This window comes from Cyprinodon tularosa, unplaced genomic scaffold (genome assembly GCF_016077235.1).
Source record: "Cyprinodon tularosa strain WSP-4 unplaced genomic scaffold, ASM1607723v1 ctg370, whole genome shotgun sequence".
Taxonomy (NCBI): Eukaryota; Metazoa; Chordata; class Actinopteri; order Cyprinodontiformes; family Cyprinodontidae; genus Cyprinodon; species Cyprinodon tularosa.
In genome coordinates this window covers 125001-143764 of record NW_024039086.1, presented here as the reverse complement: position 1 = coordinate 143764, position 18764 = coordinate 125001, and the positions used below count along the sequence as shown (strand labels likewise).

Here is an 18764-nt window from a genome sequence, read left to right as displayed (position 1 = left end):
TAAGCCTTATTTGCACGTCACCACAAGGGGGACACAGCAGAAGTGGTCAGATAAGAACAGGCTGAAAGCAACATATATTGGAAGGACTCCCCCTGAATGCACCGCCCCCCACTCTGAAACCCAGCAGTGGCAGCATAATGCTGTGGGGATGCTTTAGGGTTGGTTTCTGGGGTCAAATTTAAAGTAAATAAACCAAAGGCAGTGGTTGTTATGTGAAAACGTGGAAAAGCTTAAAAGGCGTGAATACTTTCAAGAGCCACTGATTGTGTTTAAAAACTTTGCACTAAATCTACGGTGGCCCAGAGGTGCTGCAAAGACAAACTGACTAAGGAGCAAAACAGATGCAAAGGAGAAAAAAACGGCAAAAAAGAAACTGGAGAGAAGCGAAGTGCAAACATATAAACGCCCCGCAAACATAAATCTCACTGTAAAAATATGAAACACAATCAAACTAAACACATAGAAAGGAAAAAACAACGCTGGAAGTGCCATGCACTACCCCTTTACTGTCCACTGTCACTCCCAATGACATCACACTGGAAGCTGTGGACGACGCCTCGCTTGATTACGGCTTGTTTCCTATGCATGTGTTTGTAGTACTTTTTATATTTGCTGCACATCAATGTATTTGCAGAGCATTTGTTCCTTTTGGTCATTGTATAAAATCACAGCAAAAACAAAAATGAACACATTCCAAACACCTGTAAAGGCATGTAGAGGGATGGAGGCAACTCTAAATATTCAATCGATGATATAGAAACAATCGTTGGTAATGTTAAAGGAATAGTTCAACATTTAACCAAAACAAAAAAAATCCTAATTGTTCACATAAAAACTCCTGAGGTTTACTTCTAGTTAAGCTACGGTTGTTGGGGTTTGGAAGATATAAGGAAGCAGCTTCATTTGGATTGCTTCATTTTTAAAACTATGTAAAAGTGATCTAAAGCAGACGGTTAGCTATTATCTGTTGTTTACCATTTTAGCTTGTGGTGTGCTTACAAAGTGTCACTACCCGATCAGTCCTGCATACGTGCAAACAGATATACATCCTGGCGTCCATAAATAATGTCATTATGCTACTAAAATGACTTATTCTTATCCTTAACTCACTAAAGAATACTAATACACATCTTTGACGACATCTTAAGACAATTTTGATTATTTTTCGTTAAACTGCTTCTCTGACGTCATCATGGGACATGCTCAGAGCAGTCCGGCTAAATATGATTAAACCACGTTTATCTGCAATTTAGTTGTTTCTTTCTTTAGAATATGCACTATATAGCATAATGTTGACATGAAAGGAAAAAATAAAACTCAAATAGACTAGATTTATGTTTAAATCCAAAGCTGAAAAAGTTAGCTCCTCAAAGTAGCGTAGGAGCCCATTTCCTGTGCAGATCGGGCACAGAGTGATAAAACAGAAAGGATTTTAAGGCATTTATTATCTTAGGAAATTCATTATTAACCTTTAAAACATTATGTTTTAGTACGGTTCCTATGTTTGGGGAGGAAAAAATGTAATTTGGGTCTTTTTTACAAAATAAAATGGAGGACGACCAGGATGTATATTTGGATGCAGCATGAGCTGATGGGACGGATCAGTTAGAGACACAAACCTCCAGTTAACTGCCATCATAGCCTGTGGGGGGAAATCTACCTTGAAAATGTCACAAATTAAGATAAATCTCAGAGATTTCTCTAGTTAACGAATGTCCCTTTCAGATATGAGCGGCCCCCGAGCGAAACATAGAGGAGCCCGCTAAGTAAGAGGCTCAGGAGCCCATTCCTTCATCCTGACATACAGGTGCTGGTCATAAAATTAGAATATCATGAAAAAGTAGATTGATTTCAGTAATTCCATTTAAAAAGTGAAACTTGTATATTATATTCATACATTACATACAAACTCATATATTTCAGATGTTTATTTTGTTTAATTTTGATGATTACAAATGACAACAAATGAAAATCTCAAATTCATCATATCAGAAAATTAGAATATTACTGAAGACCAATAAAAACAAAGGATTTATAGAAATGTTGGCCAACTGAAAAGTATGAACATGAAAAGTATGAGCATGTACAGCACTCAGTATTTAGTTGGGCCTCCTTTGGCCTGTATTACTGCAGCAATGCGGCGTGGCATGGAGTCGATCAGTCTGTGGCACTGCTCAGATGTTATGATAGCCCAGGTTGCTCTAATAGTGGCTTTTAGCTCTTCTGAATTGTTGGGTCTGGTGTATTGCATCTTCTTCTTCACAATACCCCATAGATTTTCTATGGGGTTAAGGTCAGGAGAGTTTGCTGGCCAATTAAGAACAGGGATACCATGGTCCTTCAACCAGGTACTGGTAGCTTTGGCACTGTGTGCAGGTGCCAAGTCCTGTTGGAAAATGAAATCTGCATCTCCAAAAAGTTGGTCAGCTGCAGGAAGCATGAAGTGCTCTAAAACTTCCTGGTATGTGGCTGTGTTGACCCTGGACCTCAGAAAACACAATGGACCAACACCAGCAGATGACATGGCACCCCAAACCATCACTGACTGTGGAAACTTTACACTGGACTTCAAGCAACGTGGGTGAAGTGCCTCTCTTCTTTTCCTCCAGACTCTGGGACCTTGATTTCCAAAGGAAATGCAAAATTTACTTTCATCAGAGAACATGACTTTGGACCACTCACCAGCAGTCCAGTCCTGTTTCTCTTTAGCCCAGGCAAGACGCTTCTGACGCTGTCTGTGGTTCAAGAGTGGCTTGACACAAGGAATGCGACAGCAGAAACCCATGTCTTTCATACGTCTGTGTGTGGTGGTTCTTGAAGCACTCACTCCAGCTGCAGTCCACTCTTTGTGAATCTCCCCCACATTTTTGAATGGGTTTTGTTTCACAATCCTCTCCAGGGTGCGGTTATCTCTCTTGCTTGTACACTTTTTTCGACCACATCTTTTCCTTCCCTTCGCCTCTCTATTAATGTGCTTGGACACTGAGCTCTGTGAACAGCCAGCCTCTTTAGCGATGACCTTTTGTGTCTTGCCCTCCTTGTGCAAGGTGTCGATGGTCGTCTTTTGGACAACTGTCAAGTCAGCAGTCTTCCCCATGATTGTGTAGCCTATAGAACTAGACTGAAAGACCATTTAAAGGCTTTTGCAGGTGGTTTGAGTTAATTAGCTGATTAGAGTGTGGCACCAGGGGCCATCAATTTTGAACCTTTTCACAATATTCTAATTTTCTGATATGATGAATTTGAGATTTTCATTTGTTGTCATTTGTAATCATCAAAATTAAACAAAATAAACATCTGAAATATATGAGTTTGTATGTAATGTATGAATATAATATACAAGTTTCACTTTTTAAATGGAATTACTGAAATCAATCTACTTTTTCATGATATTCTAATTTTATGACCAGCACCTGTAAAGCAAAGCAGAAAGCGAGCTAAACTCTTTCCCCTTGTTTAATCCTGAAAATGCTTGGATTATGCCACATGTTTCAGCTACATGGTAGTGTCAAGCAGAGCCTTTTTTGCAGATTAAGCTGCCAGGCGAAACTTGTGGAAGTTGGTAAAGATACTGAGGACTGAGTGAGCAGCTTTATAGTGAGGTCTAAGGATCAGGATCACATTTCTCTCAGCTTTCATTCAAACACTTTAACTTCGATATGTATGGCTTTGGAATTTAATCATCCAAGGAGGTCATTAAAATTTTTGTCTAAAAACACAAAGGAAAAGCATTTTAACACTGCTGGTCAGCACTGATCCCCCAGGCTGACCAAATGATTGTCTCTTCAGTTTGTTTGGGGGTTTTTGGGGGGGCATATAGAGTTCCTTAGAGAACAGAATCTCCTATTTTGTTCTTAGCTTCTTCCTGATGCTTCTCATCCTCTATCATCTTCTGGCTGACGCCCTGCTCTTTGCTCAGGCCCTCCTCCTTTTGCTTCCTCTTGTTCCTGGCCTCCACCCAGGGTATAAGGCACAGCACCAGCCCCCCGATGATGGGGGGGATGCCTGCCAGGTAGAAGGCCACATCGTAGCTTCCCAGTTTGTCCCTCAGGAACCCTGCAGAAGGAAGCAGGAGGTTAAACGGAGAAACATCATAGATGGTAGCAAAGGAAGGAATTTAATCAGTGAACTGAAGCATCTGGAGATTTCAATGACAGGTAAATCTGCCCTTGTTTTGCTGCCTTTGGAGAACTTTAAGACTTTGGTTAGTTTGCAATGAAATAAAATATAAAGATGAATGTTAATGTGGTGTTACATTTAGTACGGTGACCAGATGTCCACAGGGACGGTCCCCGTTTTGGACCCCCAGCTAAAGCTGTCCCCGGAAATGTCCCCGATTTTACCTGCAGAAACAGCTGGTTGGCAGCTGTTAACAGATCAGCTACAGCTGGCTGCCATATTGTTCAATGAGACTCTATTATGATGCAAAAGCAAGAGGAGTTTTCTTTGGGTTGTTGTGGCAGAGAGCTGCTGCACACTGTTGGTCAGATGGCTTAGAGAGGACTATATCATTTCTAATTTTGCAAAAGGGATTTTTTTCTGCAATTTGGCCATTTTCAAATAATTTTATTCACACAAAAAAGTGCGCCACCCATCTTTCTTGCTTTAAAACCAATTAACCGCCTATCGAGATCAGAATGAAGTAAAAATAACATTCAGACAAATCAGTATGTCTGTCTTAAACACATACTGCATTTAGCAGGCATGTATTAAACTTTTGGAGTTTGGAGTAAATATGTATTAAATTAGTAAACAGTTAATAAACAATGTATGAATAATGTAAGTAGCATCAATAATATTGTTATTTGTAAGTGTTTCCAATAAATGGGTAAACTATTCCTACCAATAATACCTGTTGCTGCAATAATAGTGCATTGATCAGATAATTCATGGACCGACTATAAACTCACTGCAGCTCTGGCAGGGCTGTTTACAGCCCCTAATTGAAGTGAATCATCTAGAGTTTCTAAAAGTAAAATAAACTAGCATCCCATTTATTTACAGTTTATATTTTTGGTTTCAATTGAAAACAAGGTGCAGGAATAACCTGCAATGCAAGAACAACAACAAATAAAATAGCTATTTAAAATAGAAATAATCCCTTAAATGATGCAAAAACAGATACAATTAAATCAGAGAAACAATAAAATGATCAATGTTATCTTTGTTCTCAAGAGATAAGAGTGAACCTTATGTGTCAATCTGACCTGAGACCGAGAATATATTTGTTTTATGTATAACAAAATACATATACATGGATAGCTGTAATAAAATTGTGTTCTTTAGTTTCAGTATTTAAACAGAAATCATAATGTACAGTTTTACACTCTTTTGTATTGCTGCAGGAGGCAGCAGTTTATATATGAATCTATAATGATTTATTTGCTGTTGTTTTTTAATTTAGGATTAAAAGCCGTAAAAAGGACAGAGAAAAATAACCACAACAGATGCCTGAAAAAACTTATGACAATTAGTTTCACAGGTATTTAAAAAACTCCTCGATTATAACATTTTAGGAATATTTGCTTTCAAAAAATAGAACACATAAAACTACGTAATACTGGGAGCTTCAGTCAGTGATCTTAGCCTGTAGTGTATGTTGAAACATCAGAAAGTCATATCACTGTTAATGAATAAGGGGTGTTTGAGTCCTTGAACCCCAGTCAGCCTCAGCAGATGGCCGCTCACACTGAGCCTGGTTCTGCTGGAGGTTTCTTCCTGTTAAAAGGGAGTTTTTCCTCTCCACTATCGCTACAAGCATGCTTAGTGTGAGGGATTGCTGAAGAGTCAATGAGTCGATGCAATCAACTGGTTTTCCTTAGATAGAGAACTTTGAATAAATCTGACTGGATGATCTGTTTGAACTGGAAAGTGCCTTAAGATTACTTGTGTTATGAATTTGCGCTATAGAAATAAACTGAATTGAATTTTTTATATTCTGAACTATTGTCCATTTCTTCTCAAGTTTATGCAAAATGGGGTTATTTACTTTTACTTCCTGAGTCACTAAAGGAAAAAGGATTTTTTTTTCATGAGGCATTCATGACTAAATGAGGCTGAAGCCTCAAAAACTGCATCTTTATGAAGTGAATTTTATTCAATTATTCAAGTTTAGAAAATGTAAATTTAAAAATAGACGCAATCCAGAAATGAAACTTTGAAAAACTCCTTAAATAATACAAGGTTTTAAAAGTGACTTTTAAAAGTAGATATTTTACTATTTTTATATATTATTTGAATTTGATATTTTTTTCATATAGTGTTTTTTTATGTTTCTCTGTTGATTGAGTTTAACTTTCTTCCAGTTGTCCTTATCTTTCTTCCTCATGGCCTACAGACTTGACCGAGGAGGAATGCAGACAGTAGATGGAGCAACAAACCAGAAAATAAAAGGATTCCTGTTCTCTCTAAGCAGCGTAGTAACTTAGAGGAAAGAAGGAATCTATTCACAGAGGAAGGAGGCAAAGATGTCAGAGCTGCACATCAGCAGGGGAACTCTCACTTTAAACACAATCAGTTTGATTAGGGCAGTGAGGTATCCCAATTTAGCAATGATAATGATGATGATTTACAGTTGAAATATATATAATTTCATGTGGATTATATCATTTGTTGGTTTCGCGGTTCCAAGGATGTCCCTCAGATTCAGTCCAGCGTCGGGGGTTCAGTCAGCAATGCCTTCAGGAACCTGGGAGTTGACTTCCACCGTGAACTGAACTTCATATAACAAATAAATGCTTTTGTCAAAGCTAGCTTTTTCCAGCTGCGTCTTTTGATCACGTCTTTCTCTCAAGCCAAGACCTGGAGAAGGCTATTCATGCATTTATTAGTTCTCAGTTGGACTATTGCAACTACTCTGGCCTCCAGCAGCCGTCACTCCAACGGTTACAGTTAGTGCAGAATGCTGCAGCTGGTCTCCTCTCTGGTTCATCCCTCCCATACTCCCCTCCCTGCACTGGCTCCCAGTCTGTTTTCAGATTGATTTTAAAGTTTTGACACTTGGTTTTAAAGCCCTTCATGGTCTCGCTCTGTTATATTTGAGTGAGATGTTAACGGTACATCGCCCCAGCAGAGCTCTCCGGTCTGCTGATCAAATGGTTCTGGACGTCCCTAGGTCCCGGCATAAGCATCGGGGCATCGTTCCTTTGTGGTTACCGCACCTCAGTCTGCTGGTTCTCACTGATCTGCACCTTTTTAAGTCCCGATGAAAGAATCATTTTTTAAAACTGGCTTTTATTATTTAGGAAACATTGTTTTATGCTTCGGATTTTAGTTTTTTTGCCATGTTTTTATCCTTCTGTGAAGCACTTTAGCATTCCTGATGTTGTTGTAACGTGCTATATAAATAAACTTTGATTTAATTATATATATTTTTTTTTTTTTTTGAGTGCAAAACTACTCATTCCATTGTTAGATTGTCCTATTTACCTGCTCGAATTAACTATATTTATTTTTTGCGGTGAACGGCCAGCCAGAGTATTTACCTGCGATTGGAGGACCTGCAACCATGGGAACGGACATCAGGCCGAGCAGAAAGCCGATGGCCTGAGAAACATCTTTGGCTCCGACCAGCTCGAAGGCGATGGGGGCCATGATGCAGATGAAGCAGCCGTCAAACAGCCCCATCAGGAGGCACACGGCAATCAGCCCTCCAAAGATCTGGCACACGGGGATCATCATGGACATGACGCCGATGATGAGGAAAGAAATGACCTACAACAGAACAAGTTATTCAGGATCTTCTATATCAGTCATCATGTTTTTATTACCTTCAGTTATAATATTATTCTCATAAATGTATGAGATATTCAGTGAAAACCCCTCTAAGCTGTAAGGACCGGCGTAATCGGCTGTAATGCAGTGTGATCATGTGATCAATCAGCAGCAAACATCTCCAGTGGTCAGACCTTCTCTCTGGAGTCACGCAGCCGTACGTACCTGCAGGTACACTTTCTTGGATCCCTTGACGAAGTCCGCCACGCTGCCGAAGATAAACCGCCCCAAGCAGGAAGTGATGCCGATGCACAAGAGCAGGATCTCTTTGTTTGTGTCCTCTCCAAAACGCTCCTGCACGTGATTCATCTGGAGGGGAGAAGTCCAAAAGGTCAATCAAGCTACCTGCTGCTCAGGCTGTAGGGCTACGGTGAGAAAAATCTTAACGCTAACATTAAACAACAAATAAATGCTAAAACAAGGTGGAATCAGTACTTTTCTATTTGAGGAAACTAGCTTTGCAGTGGGGTCAGCTGTCCCAGGCTGTGTCCCGGGCCCTAGGAAAGCTGTCAGCTGGCCTGGTTCATTCAGCAGGTGAAATGTTCCACTCAAATACCAGCACTGTGCCCTTTGGTCATCTATGAGATTCTTTAATGTCTTGCTTTCTGATTCAATCACTTCATTTTATTTATCCAGTTAAATGTCAAAAAACTCAAAAGCTACAGAGAAATCGGTCCACTACCAGCTAGTCATAATAAACAGAGGATATTCAAAAGAAATAGTGAACAAGCCAAATGATCCCATTGCACAAAGTTATTTAAAGGCATTATAAAAGGTATAAACCATCAAAACCTGGAGATTTATGTAAAAAACTGATGAAAAGACCAGAGTGAAATGAGTGAGTGATGCTGATGGATCAACAGGAGACCCCAACTGTTTGGTTAAAACAATATCCTGTGATCTCGTTATAGGAAATCAGTGGCAGTTTTAGACCAAATGTATCAGGGGGCCATGAGGGGGCCAGCGTGTTTTATTAGGGGCCCAGAAAAGCATGAGTTTTTTTTTAGCATTCAAATATATTAAGAAAGCTGCATGAAGTGAATTTTCCATTCAATTAGGTTTAATTAAAATGCTATATCTTATTAGTTCAAGATACATTCATAATTTAGGAACTGTACATATGTTTGACTTAATTTAAGTTAAAATTACCATTTTCTATAACATTTTAATTAGAACTCAAGAAAAAACTGATAAATTAAGCTACAAAAATTAGAGCATTTTATATTTGTTTTGGAAAAACATTTAACAGATGAAATCTATCCCATCTCAATACCACTAAAGCTATCACCTTATTATTTTTAAATAATTAATGAAACAGATTTTTTTAAGAAAAAAATGAAATAGATCCAAAGGACCTAACAGTAACCATGTCTGTTCCAGCGCATATCATCATTACAACTTCTTTAGGTATTATGTCTTTAGTACAGGGGCCATGACATGATCTTCAGGGGCACTGGCCCCCGTTGGCCCCTGTCTAGAACCACCCATGTCTGAACTACAAACATTGTATAACACAAAATCCTGCATCTAAAATCTCTGATATCAGTTAGCTGATAGAAATGCTCTGCTTCTGTTTAAAGGTTTAGTCACTAATTGGCTAATAATTAACGGTTCAGTTGTTCTCTTAATTATTATTGTTGACTATTCTCTGTTTGAGAAATATTACTCCATCAAGCCTTTTCCAACATTCAACGCTAAGAAATAATTGATAAAGGTATGTATGATTTATGCTGATATTGTATCACAGGCATCCCCAAAATCGGTCGTGGATTGCCGCTGTCCTGCAGGTTTTAGAGGTTTCCCTGCTCCAGCACAGCTAATTTTAATTGATAGCTGATTAACAGGCTGTTGCTCAAATGCAATCATCAGAATTAGCTGCGCTAAAGCAGGGAAACCTCTAAAACATGCAGGACAGTGGCCTTTCAGGTCCGACTTTGGGGATGCCTGTATCGAGTCAGTACCGCTACCGGTTAAAATGCAAAGCTCCAATATTGGCATCATATCATAGATTATAAATCATTATATCAGGGTAACCCCAATTGTTGGGGCATAAGTCAAACAAGTGACAAAAAACAACTCAAATAATTTGAAATGGCACAAAAAAATCAAAGAAAAGCAAACTAATCAGAGAAAGCAAAACCATACCCACAGTAAAACATGGAGGTGGAAGCATCATGCCCTCGGTTTACCTTTCCTTTGGCTGAACTGTGGTTTTAAAATATCAGTGAATTTAGGAATAGTTCTAAATTCCACAAAACCTGCTGAACCTGAAGATGAGGATCGGTTCTGATTATAAATTCTTATAAGTGAAATCAGGGGATAAGAAGATCTTAAGGAAGGCCCTGCGGTCGGTGGGTTTCAAACAGCATTTCAAACTTCTGGGATCCACTGCAAACTACTGAACCATCCAAAAGCTGAACGTCTGCTTTAAAAGTTTGATAAAAGACAAAACATAAATACATTTGATGGAAAAAATAGATATGCCTTCATGTGCTCCTACTGGTTCAATCATGGCTCTCAGAAAATCACGAAAGAATGAACACCAGCAAATGTACTGCCGTCATGTCGGGATGTGGGGGGTTGGGGTTGGATGGTGCGGTGCCAGCTATTAGTACCTCCAGGCATGCTACACTACTCCAGCTCAAAGGATCTATCTGTCTGTAGCCTCTGCTCACCCTCAGCAGCCCGCAGCCCTCTGCAGATCTCCCATCCATCTGCAATACCCTCTGGGTGACTTATTGTCTCCATCCATTCATAACAACAACATGCTCTGTATTCAGGGCTTTCCTGCTCTGAGAGATCTAAACTCCAACGTCCAACGCTGCAGGCCTAACTGGATGTTAGGTGTGTGAGAGAGCATGTATGCATGGTTTCTATGCATCAGGCGAGTAACTCATGATACATAAACCAATCTGAGAGTTAAGCCCAGAGGGAAGAATCAAACAAAGAAAGCAGATGAGTCTAACACTTCATCTATATAGTTTCTTTGGTTTCAGGCTTTGATGTCTTATTCTGCAACGTCTCTATATGTTTGAACAGTCTCTAGGTCTGTGTAATCAAGTGATCATGTTATCCCGGACGAGCCCCCAATTCAAGGGAGAGACATTAGCTTAAAAAGAAAAAAAAAAGTATTCAGCAACAGCCTTCTCTTGTACACCACATATGAAGGTCTATGGAGATATGTTTATGATTAAGGACGGCTGTTAATAAAAGCACCCTCTTGTCTCGCACACAATAGTAGACCGTTGAATATTTTTTTCTTTTTGAGCTAATGTCTCTCCCACATTAGGCAAAGCAATTAAAGGACTACCACTGTTATGTACTATGTTTTCCATCCTGTAGACTTGAAAACTGGGCCCAGAGCTTATTTGTTTAGATGTATTTCACTCCGATAAGCAACTTATTTCAACACACAAAGTTCTCCTGAATCAGTGATTGCATGTTTTTTGGTGTGTTTAGTCGGTCTTCTAAAACCCCCAGTTGGCCTCATATAAAGCCAGGCATACAAATTTACAATTTTTTTCAATCGTTACAGCTACAGCTCACACTGTATGACAAAACTGCAGGGTTTAAAAGTTCACAGCTCACAATGTTTGTTCTCACACTGTGCAGCCCGACGGTCTGATGCGATCTACCGGGTCACACTGTACGTCTAAAAACCACGTGGGACTCAGCTCCGCAGTGAGATGGCGCTACTCGGACTCGTCTATCTGGAAGCCAAACGAGTAGAAGAGGAATATGAAGCTCACTAGAGTGAAACATGCTGCCTTGACAGTTTGTGCAATTTAGTGCTGAAAGCCCTAAAAAGAAAAGGCATCGACGTATTTGGACAAAGACATGGCTGAGAAAACGTGGCTACTACGGTCTGTCAATTATACAGAAAGAACTGCATTTCACTCGCATCCTGCCATGCTTCTGTGTTTTCATCTGAGAGGAAGAAAAAGAATCCCTGTTTGTGCATTGAGCGATTTGCCCACTACCACCTTATTGCGGCCTACTGAATTACAAACATGTTTGATTTTCTAGCGACCTTACGATTCCTGATCAGGTGGTCGTGAGAGGCTGATCGCCCCTCGTTACCCCCTGTTCTCTACACGACACACCATCAGGCTGAAAGTCGGTCCGATCGAAAAATTCTTGCACTACTGAAAAGTCGCCTCAAAAAGGGCAAAAAATCATAGCTTAAAAAGAAAAGGCAACGGTGTATTTAATTTAAAGCGTAGTTCATTTAAAGTTTCTCAATGTTGACACATAAAGAAAATACTAGTTTTTTTGTAGCAGTGAAACGTGATATTGCTACAATCAATCTTCCAAGCTGGCCAGAACACACTTCAAAAGAGTTTTAGCTGTGCATACAGCCTTCAGCAGTAGTACTGAAGCTGCGACCTGCTTTACTAATTAAAGGGGAACGCCGGGTTTTTACATTGGGCCTTTGATTTTACGTTATTACATCATGTTCTACTCACCCATATGAGTTTTGTGTCATTTGGAGCCAATCTGAAGATATTGCGTTAGGTTATATCCAAGTAACGTCTTCCTATGGGCGACGACTTGAAGGCACAAACTAAACTGTTCATAATTTATCATTTATGGTACGCCAGCATTCATAACATGTAGGCCAATCACTGTCCCCCAGACATCCATGGTTATATTTTTAATATTTATATTTGGTACAAACAAATTGACGGCCTAATAAAAAAAAATAAAACTGCGTTCCCCTTTAACTCCACACTTTTAGGTCACATTTATAAAGAAAACAACATGGATCCATTTTCTTCAACTTAGTTTGTGTAGTTGGTTGTGTTTTGAAAAAATGTGAACAGTTTAAAGGGTATAAATACTTTATAAAGCGCCTCTACATAGAGGAATTAAAGAGTACACTTCCTGAAGAGAACTGATGCTTATCAGGCTTGTTTCAAAGACTCTGGTACATTGCTGCAGGTTGTTTGCTGCCGGTGGTGTGCATGTCATTTATAGTGTTTCCATGAACAGTCCCTCACATGAGGCAACTCTTGATCTGAAAGCAGGTCTTGTGGGCTAAAACATCACAATCCTGCTACACAAGTAAAAAAAAAAGTTTTTTTTATAGATTTACACAAATACTTTGAAAACACTCACAGACTTATTATGTTTCTAGTTGGTTTAAGTTTCAGAATGACAAAAACAAAAACAAACAGCAAGAGGTGAAAAGTAAAGAGAAGAAATGTAAAGTAAACTATGTGAGGTGTTATGTAACAGACCACCCATCTTAGGAGGGAGAAACTGTTTGCATGACGGTTAGAAGGTTTAGTCGTATAGAAAAGAAATGAGGAGACAAAAACAGCAACATGAAACCTTTTGTAATGATCTTGGTTCTGTTGTTTTTCTTTAAGTTTTCTGTTTCAAGTTTAAGCAGGTTTTTCATTGTTTTCTAGCTTTTTTGGTGTGTCTGGATTCATTTAAGTTGCTTAGGTTTTTCTGTCTGTCCTCTGCTGCCTCCTTGTGTTCTTTTCCCTTGGCTTCCTCATCAGCTCTAATCACACCTGTTCCCTATCAGCTCGTTAGCTCTCTCTTTGTTCAGTCAGCCATAAATACACTCCCTCTGCAGTCCCTCTTTGCTGGTTCCTCGTCTTACCTTTCCTCACCCTGGCTCCTTGTTGGTTTTTCCCTGATGTCTCCATGGTTCTGGTTAGTTTTTGATTTTTATGTTGGATTTTTGGATTCCTGTTTTTGTTTAACATTTTTTAAGTTGGATTTTTGGAAACCTGTTTTTGTTGCCTGATCTTGTAATAAACCCTCCAAGAATTCATCTCTGCCTCCCAGCTTCTGCGTTTTGGGTCCTATCTAAACCTTTTAACCAAATCGTGACAGAAGGAACCAGCCAAGCATGGACCCAGCAGAACTCGGCACGGACGCTCTGAGGAGAATCTCTCTCACTCTTGTGAATGCTCTGGACTCCATATCTACTCTCAGTCCACCTTGGAAGAGGGTGAGTGCGGCTGACCAATTAAAGCCGATCTTCCTCTCTAACTCCTCACTTCTATCACCCCCAGTTTTGTCTGAGCTATTCGAGGAGTTGGAGTGGAACCGCCAAGCCGCCTTCGCCCAACTCTGCAATAGACCTCCACCACCCAAACCATCATTCCATCACCTTCCCATTCTGCTGTCTCTTACCTCCGATCCTGTTCCCCCACCATTACCAGCTGTTGGTCCTCCCCTGCCATCTGCTTCCTTCAGGCGTAAGCAACGCCGCCGGAGGAGGAAGACAACCACCTCTCCGGCGGGTCAGCCTGACGCCTCCACTCCCTCTCCGGCGGGTCAGCCTGACGCCTCCACTCCCTCTCCGGCGGGTCAGCCTGACGCCTGCTTCAATCCCACTCTTCTTCAGGTCAGTTTCCCCTATGGCCTTCGCCGTCACCTCCATGACCAGCAGTTAGCTCCTCGAGTTAGAGGTTTGAATTCAGTCACCATGATAACACCCACTGCAGTCAGAGCACCACATATTGAGGAGTCAAAGTTATGGGACTACTTTTATGGGCAAAGGGAGGATCTATTCCCTTTCCTTCCACCTCCATCGGTTCCCTGTCAGCCAGCACATCCCAAGCCCTTTAGAGGGCCAGTTTCCCCAGCTCCAGAGCCCAGTGGAGGGCCAGTTTCCAGAGCCCAGTGGAGTGCCAGTTTCCCCAGCTCCAGAGCCCAGTGGAGTGCCAGTTTCCCCAGCTCCAGAGCCCAGTGGAGGGCCAGTTTCCCCAGCTCCAGAGCCCAGTAGAGGGCCAGTTTCCCCAGCTCCAGAGCCCAGTAGAGGGCCAGTTTCCCCAGCTCCAGAGCCCAGTAGAGGGCCAGTTTCCCCAGCTCCAGAGCCCAGTAGAGGGCCAGTTTCCCCAGCTCCAGAGCCCAGTAGAGGGCCAGTTTCCCCAGCTCCAGAGCCCAGTAGAGGGCCAGTTTCCCCAGCTCCAGAGCCCAGTAGAGGGCCAGTTTCCCCAGCTCCAGAGCCCAGTAGAGGGCCAGTCTCCCCAGCTCCAGAGACTCCTGAGCCCATTTGCGGGCCGTTTAGCCTAGCGCCAGAGACTCCTGAGCCCATTAGCGGGCCGTTTAGCCTAGCGCCAGAGACTCCTGAGCCCATGAGCGGGCCGTTTAGCCTAGCGCCAGAGACTCCTGAGCCCATGAGCGGGCCGTTTAGCCTAGCGCCAGAGACTCCTGAGCCCATGAGCGGGCCGTTTAGCCTAGCGCCAGAGACTCCTGAGCCCATTAGCGGGCCGTTTAGCCTAGTGCCTGAGACCCCTGAGCCAGCCCTGAGCCGTCTTGAGTCAGCTCTGTGCCTTTTAGAAACCCCTGAGTCAGCTCTGTGCCTTTTAGAAACCCCTGAGTCAGCTCTGTACCGTTTAGAGACCCCTGAGTTAGCTCTGTGCCGTCCAAAGCCCCCTGAGCAGAACTTAAAGGAGGTGTCTGAATTCGAGGTATGTGGCTTTACGCCTCCTAGGACCTCTCTGCAGGCGCCCCAAGCCACCCAGAGCCCTCTGCGGGCACTTCAAGCCACTTCAGAGACTGAACCTTTGCGGCCATGGGTGGTTTCCCCCATGCTGGATGTGGAGCCACAGTCATTGGTCTCCCCTGTCCCTGAGGCGGAGCCGCAATCGGCGGGCTCCCCTGTTCCTGAGGGTGAGCCGCAATCGGCGGGCTCCCCTGTTCCTGAGGGTGAGCCGCAATCGGCGGGCTCCCCTGTTCCTGAGGGTGAGCCGCAATCGGCGGGCTCCCCTGTTCCTGAGGGTGAGCCGCAATCGGCGGGCTCCCCTGTTCCTGAGGGTGAGCCGCAATCGGCGGGCTCCCCTGTTCCTGAGGGTGAGCCGCAATCGGCGGGCTCCCCTGTTCCTGAGGGGGAGCCGCAATCGGCGGGCTCCCCTGTTCCTGAGGTGGAGCCGCAATCGGCGGGCTCCCCTGTTCCTGAGGTGGAGCCGCAATCGGCGGGCTCCCCTGTTCCTGAGGGTGAGCCGCAATCGGCGGGCTCCCCTGTTCCTGAGGTGGAGCCGCAATCGGCGGGCTCCCCTGTTCCTGAGGTGGAGCCGCAATCGGCGGGCTCCCCTGTTCCTGAGGGGGAGCCGCAATCGGCGGGCTCCCCTGTTCCTGAGGTGGAGCCGCAATCGGCGGGCTCCCCTGTTCCTGAGGTGGAGCCGCAATCGGCGGGCTCCCCTGTTCCTGAGGTGGAGCCGCAATCGGCGGGCTCCCCTGTTCCTGAGGTGGAGCCGCAATCGGCGGGCTCCCCTGTTCCTGAGGTGGAGCCGCAATCGGCGGGCTCCCCTGTTCCTGAGGTGGAGCCGCAATCGGCGGGCTCCCCTGTTCCTGTCCAGGGGCCGCAATCGGCGGGCCCCTCTGCTCCTGTCCAGGGGCCGCAATCGGCGGGCCCCTCTGCTCCTGTCCAGGGGCCGCAATCGGCGGGCCCCTCTGCTCCTGTCCAGGGGCCGCAATCGGCGGGCCCCTCTGCTCCTGTCCAGGGGCCGCAGTGGGCGGGCCCCTCTGCTCCTGTCCAGGGGCCGCAGTGGGCGGGCCCCTCTGCTCCTGTCCAGGGGCCGCAGTGGGCGGGCCCCTCTGCTCCTGTCCAGGGGCCGCAGTGGGCGGGCCCCTCTGCTCCTGTCCAGGGGCCGCAGTGGGCGGGCCCCTCTGCTCCTGTCCAGGGGCCGCAGTGGGCGGGCCCCTCTGCTCCTGTCCAGGGGCCGCAGTCGGCGGCAGCCTCTGGGGGTGTTCCTGAGCCGCAGTCGGCGGCAGCCTCTGGGGGTGTTCCTGAGCCGCAGTCGGCGGCAGCCTCTGGGGGTGTTCCTGAGCCGCAGTCGGCGGCAGCCTCTGGGGGTGTTCCTGAGCCGCAGTCGGCGGCAGCCTCTGGGGGTGTTCCTGAGCCGCAGTCGGCGGCAGCCTCTGGGTCTGCTCCTGAGCCGCAGTCGGCGGCAGCCTCTGGGTCTGCTCCTGAGCCGCAGTCGGCGGCCACCTCAGAGTTTGTTCCTGAGCCGCAGTCGGTGACCCCTCCTGCTCCAGTTCCTGAGCCGCAGCTGACGGCCTCCTCGGACCCTGTTCCAGTGCCGCGGCCCGCGGTCCCCTCAGAGACTGTTGCTGAGCTGCTGCAACGGAGACGTCGTGCTCCTCCGAGGTTCCTGCTGCAACGGAGACGTCGTGCTCCTCCGAGGTTCCTGCTGCAACGGAGACGTCGTGCTCCTCCGAGGTTCCTGCTGCAACGGAGACGTCGTGCTCCTCCGAGGTTCCTGCTGCAACGGAGACGTCGTCCTCCAATGGTCCCCCTTCGTTGCCTGACCCACGGCTGGCCACCTGAACGTCTGCCGTGCCCCCGGCCCCGCGGCCGGTCACCAGAGCGTCTGCCACGCCTCCGGCCCCCGCGGCCGGCCTCCAGAGCGTCTGCCACGCCTCCGGCCCCGCGGCCGGCCTCCAGAGCGTCTGCCACGCCTCCGGCCCCGCGGCCGGCCTCCAGAGCGTCTGCCTCGCCTCCGGCCCCGCGGCCGGCCTCCAGAGCGTCTGCCTCGCCTCCGGCCCCGCGGCCGTCCTCCAGAGACTCTGCCTCGCCTCTGGCCCCGCGGCCTTCCTCCAGAGACTCTGCCTCGCCTCTGGCCCCGCGGCCTTCCTCCAGAGACTCTGCCTCGCCTCTGGCCCCGCGGCCTTCCTCCAGAGACTCTGCCTCGCCTCTGGCCCCGCGGCCTTCCTCCAGAGACTCTGCCTCGCCTCTGGCCCCGCGGCCTTCCTCCAGAGACTCTGCCTCGCCTCTGGCCCCGCGGCCGCCCTCCAGAGACTCTGCCTCGCCTCTGGCCCCGCGGCCGCCCTCCAGAGACTCTGCCTCGTCTCCGGCCCTGCGGCCGGCCTTTCAGAGACTTTCAATTGTCCTCGCCCACTCTGGATGGGTTGCGTTTTGTTTCTTGGACTGTTTTTGGCTTCTTGCCCTCCTTCCTGGTTCCCCCTCCGCCCACCCTGGGTTGTTTTTTGTTTTTTTTGGACGTTAAAGGGGCGTCTGGAATCCGCCCTTAAGTGGGGGGCTCTGTAATGATCTTGGTTCTGTTGTTTTTCTTTAAGTTTTCTGTTTCAAGTTTAACCAGGTTTTTCATTGTTTTCTAGCTTTTTTGGTGTGTCTGGATTCATTTAAGTTGCTTAGGTTTTTCTGTCTGTCCTCTGCTGCCTCCTTGTGTTCTTTTCCCTTGGCTTCCTCATCAGCTCTAATCACACCTGTTCCCTATCAGCTCGTTAGCTCTCTCTTTGTTCAGTCAGCCATAAATACACTCCCTCTGCAGTCCCTCTTTGCTGGTTCCTCGTCTTACCTTTCCTCACCCTGGCTCCTTGTTGGTTTTTCCCTGATGTCTCCATGGTTCTGGTTAGTTTTTGATTTTTAAGTTGGATTTTTGGAAACCTGTTTTTGTTGCCTGATCTTGTAATAAACCCTCCAAGAATTCATCTCTGCCTCCCAGCTTCTGCGTTTTGGGTCCTATCTAAACCTTTTAACCAAATCGTGACACCTTTGGGTTAAAACGCCCCGTATGGCTCAGTTATTACAGATAAATTTGCACCCTGATGGAGTTAAGGCTCTACGAACACAGAGACGGGATCTAAATTCTTCTCTACAGGCAGCATTACTGTGAATATACTGGTGATAACCGGTCAGACTGGTACGAATGTAACTATAAATGTGCAGCAATAAGAAGCATTGCTGATGTGACCATCTGAGCCTGATAACCACCTACAGGGCCATGAATTCAACAAATGGGATTATTTGTTCCCCCTTTTTATAGAAACTCTAATTTATCCATTTATAGCCACTATAGTAGGTGCTGTGTGCTAAACTGAAAGTTGGGAGAAAAAAATTCACTTTTGCACATATAATGCAGACAGGAGGCCTCTGATTGGTCAAATCTACATCCGCTCTACACTATGCATATTTCCTGTTTGGTACCGTACCGGCTTGTTTTGTTTGTATGACCGCCATTGAATACAAACCAGTTGGAAGAGAATGAGGTGCGCGAGAACGC

At 45.3% G+C, this 18764-nt stretch overlaps 1 protein-coding gene across 1 annotated transcript in view; it reads right to left on the bottom strand.

Moving 5' to 3' along the window:
• Window positions 1-3808: 3808 nt before the first annotated feature.
• The window catches only part of slc16a10 (solute carrier family 16 member 10), a 60264-nt gene continuing 45308 nt past the window's right edge, over window positions 3809-18764 (bottom strand). The window contains exons 4-6 of the mRNA XM_038296486.1: window positions 7939-8082; window positions 7485-7713; window positions 3809-4056 (exon numbers count right to left, since the gene is read on the bottom strand). Of these exons, the coding sequence (XP_038152414.1) occupies window positions 3827-4056; window positions 7485-7713; window positions 7939-8082 (603 nt within the window). The 3' untranslated portion in view covers window positions 3809-3826. The remainder of the gene's footprint in view (window positions 4057-7484; window positions 7714-7938; window positions 8083-18764) is intronic.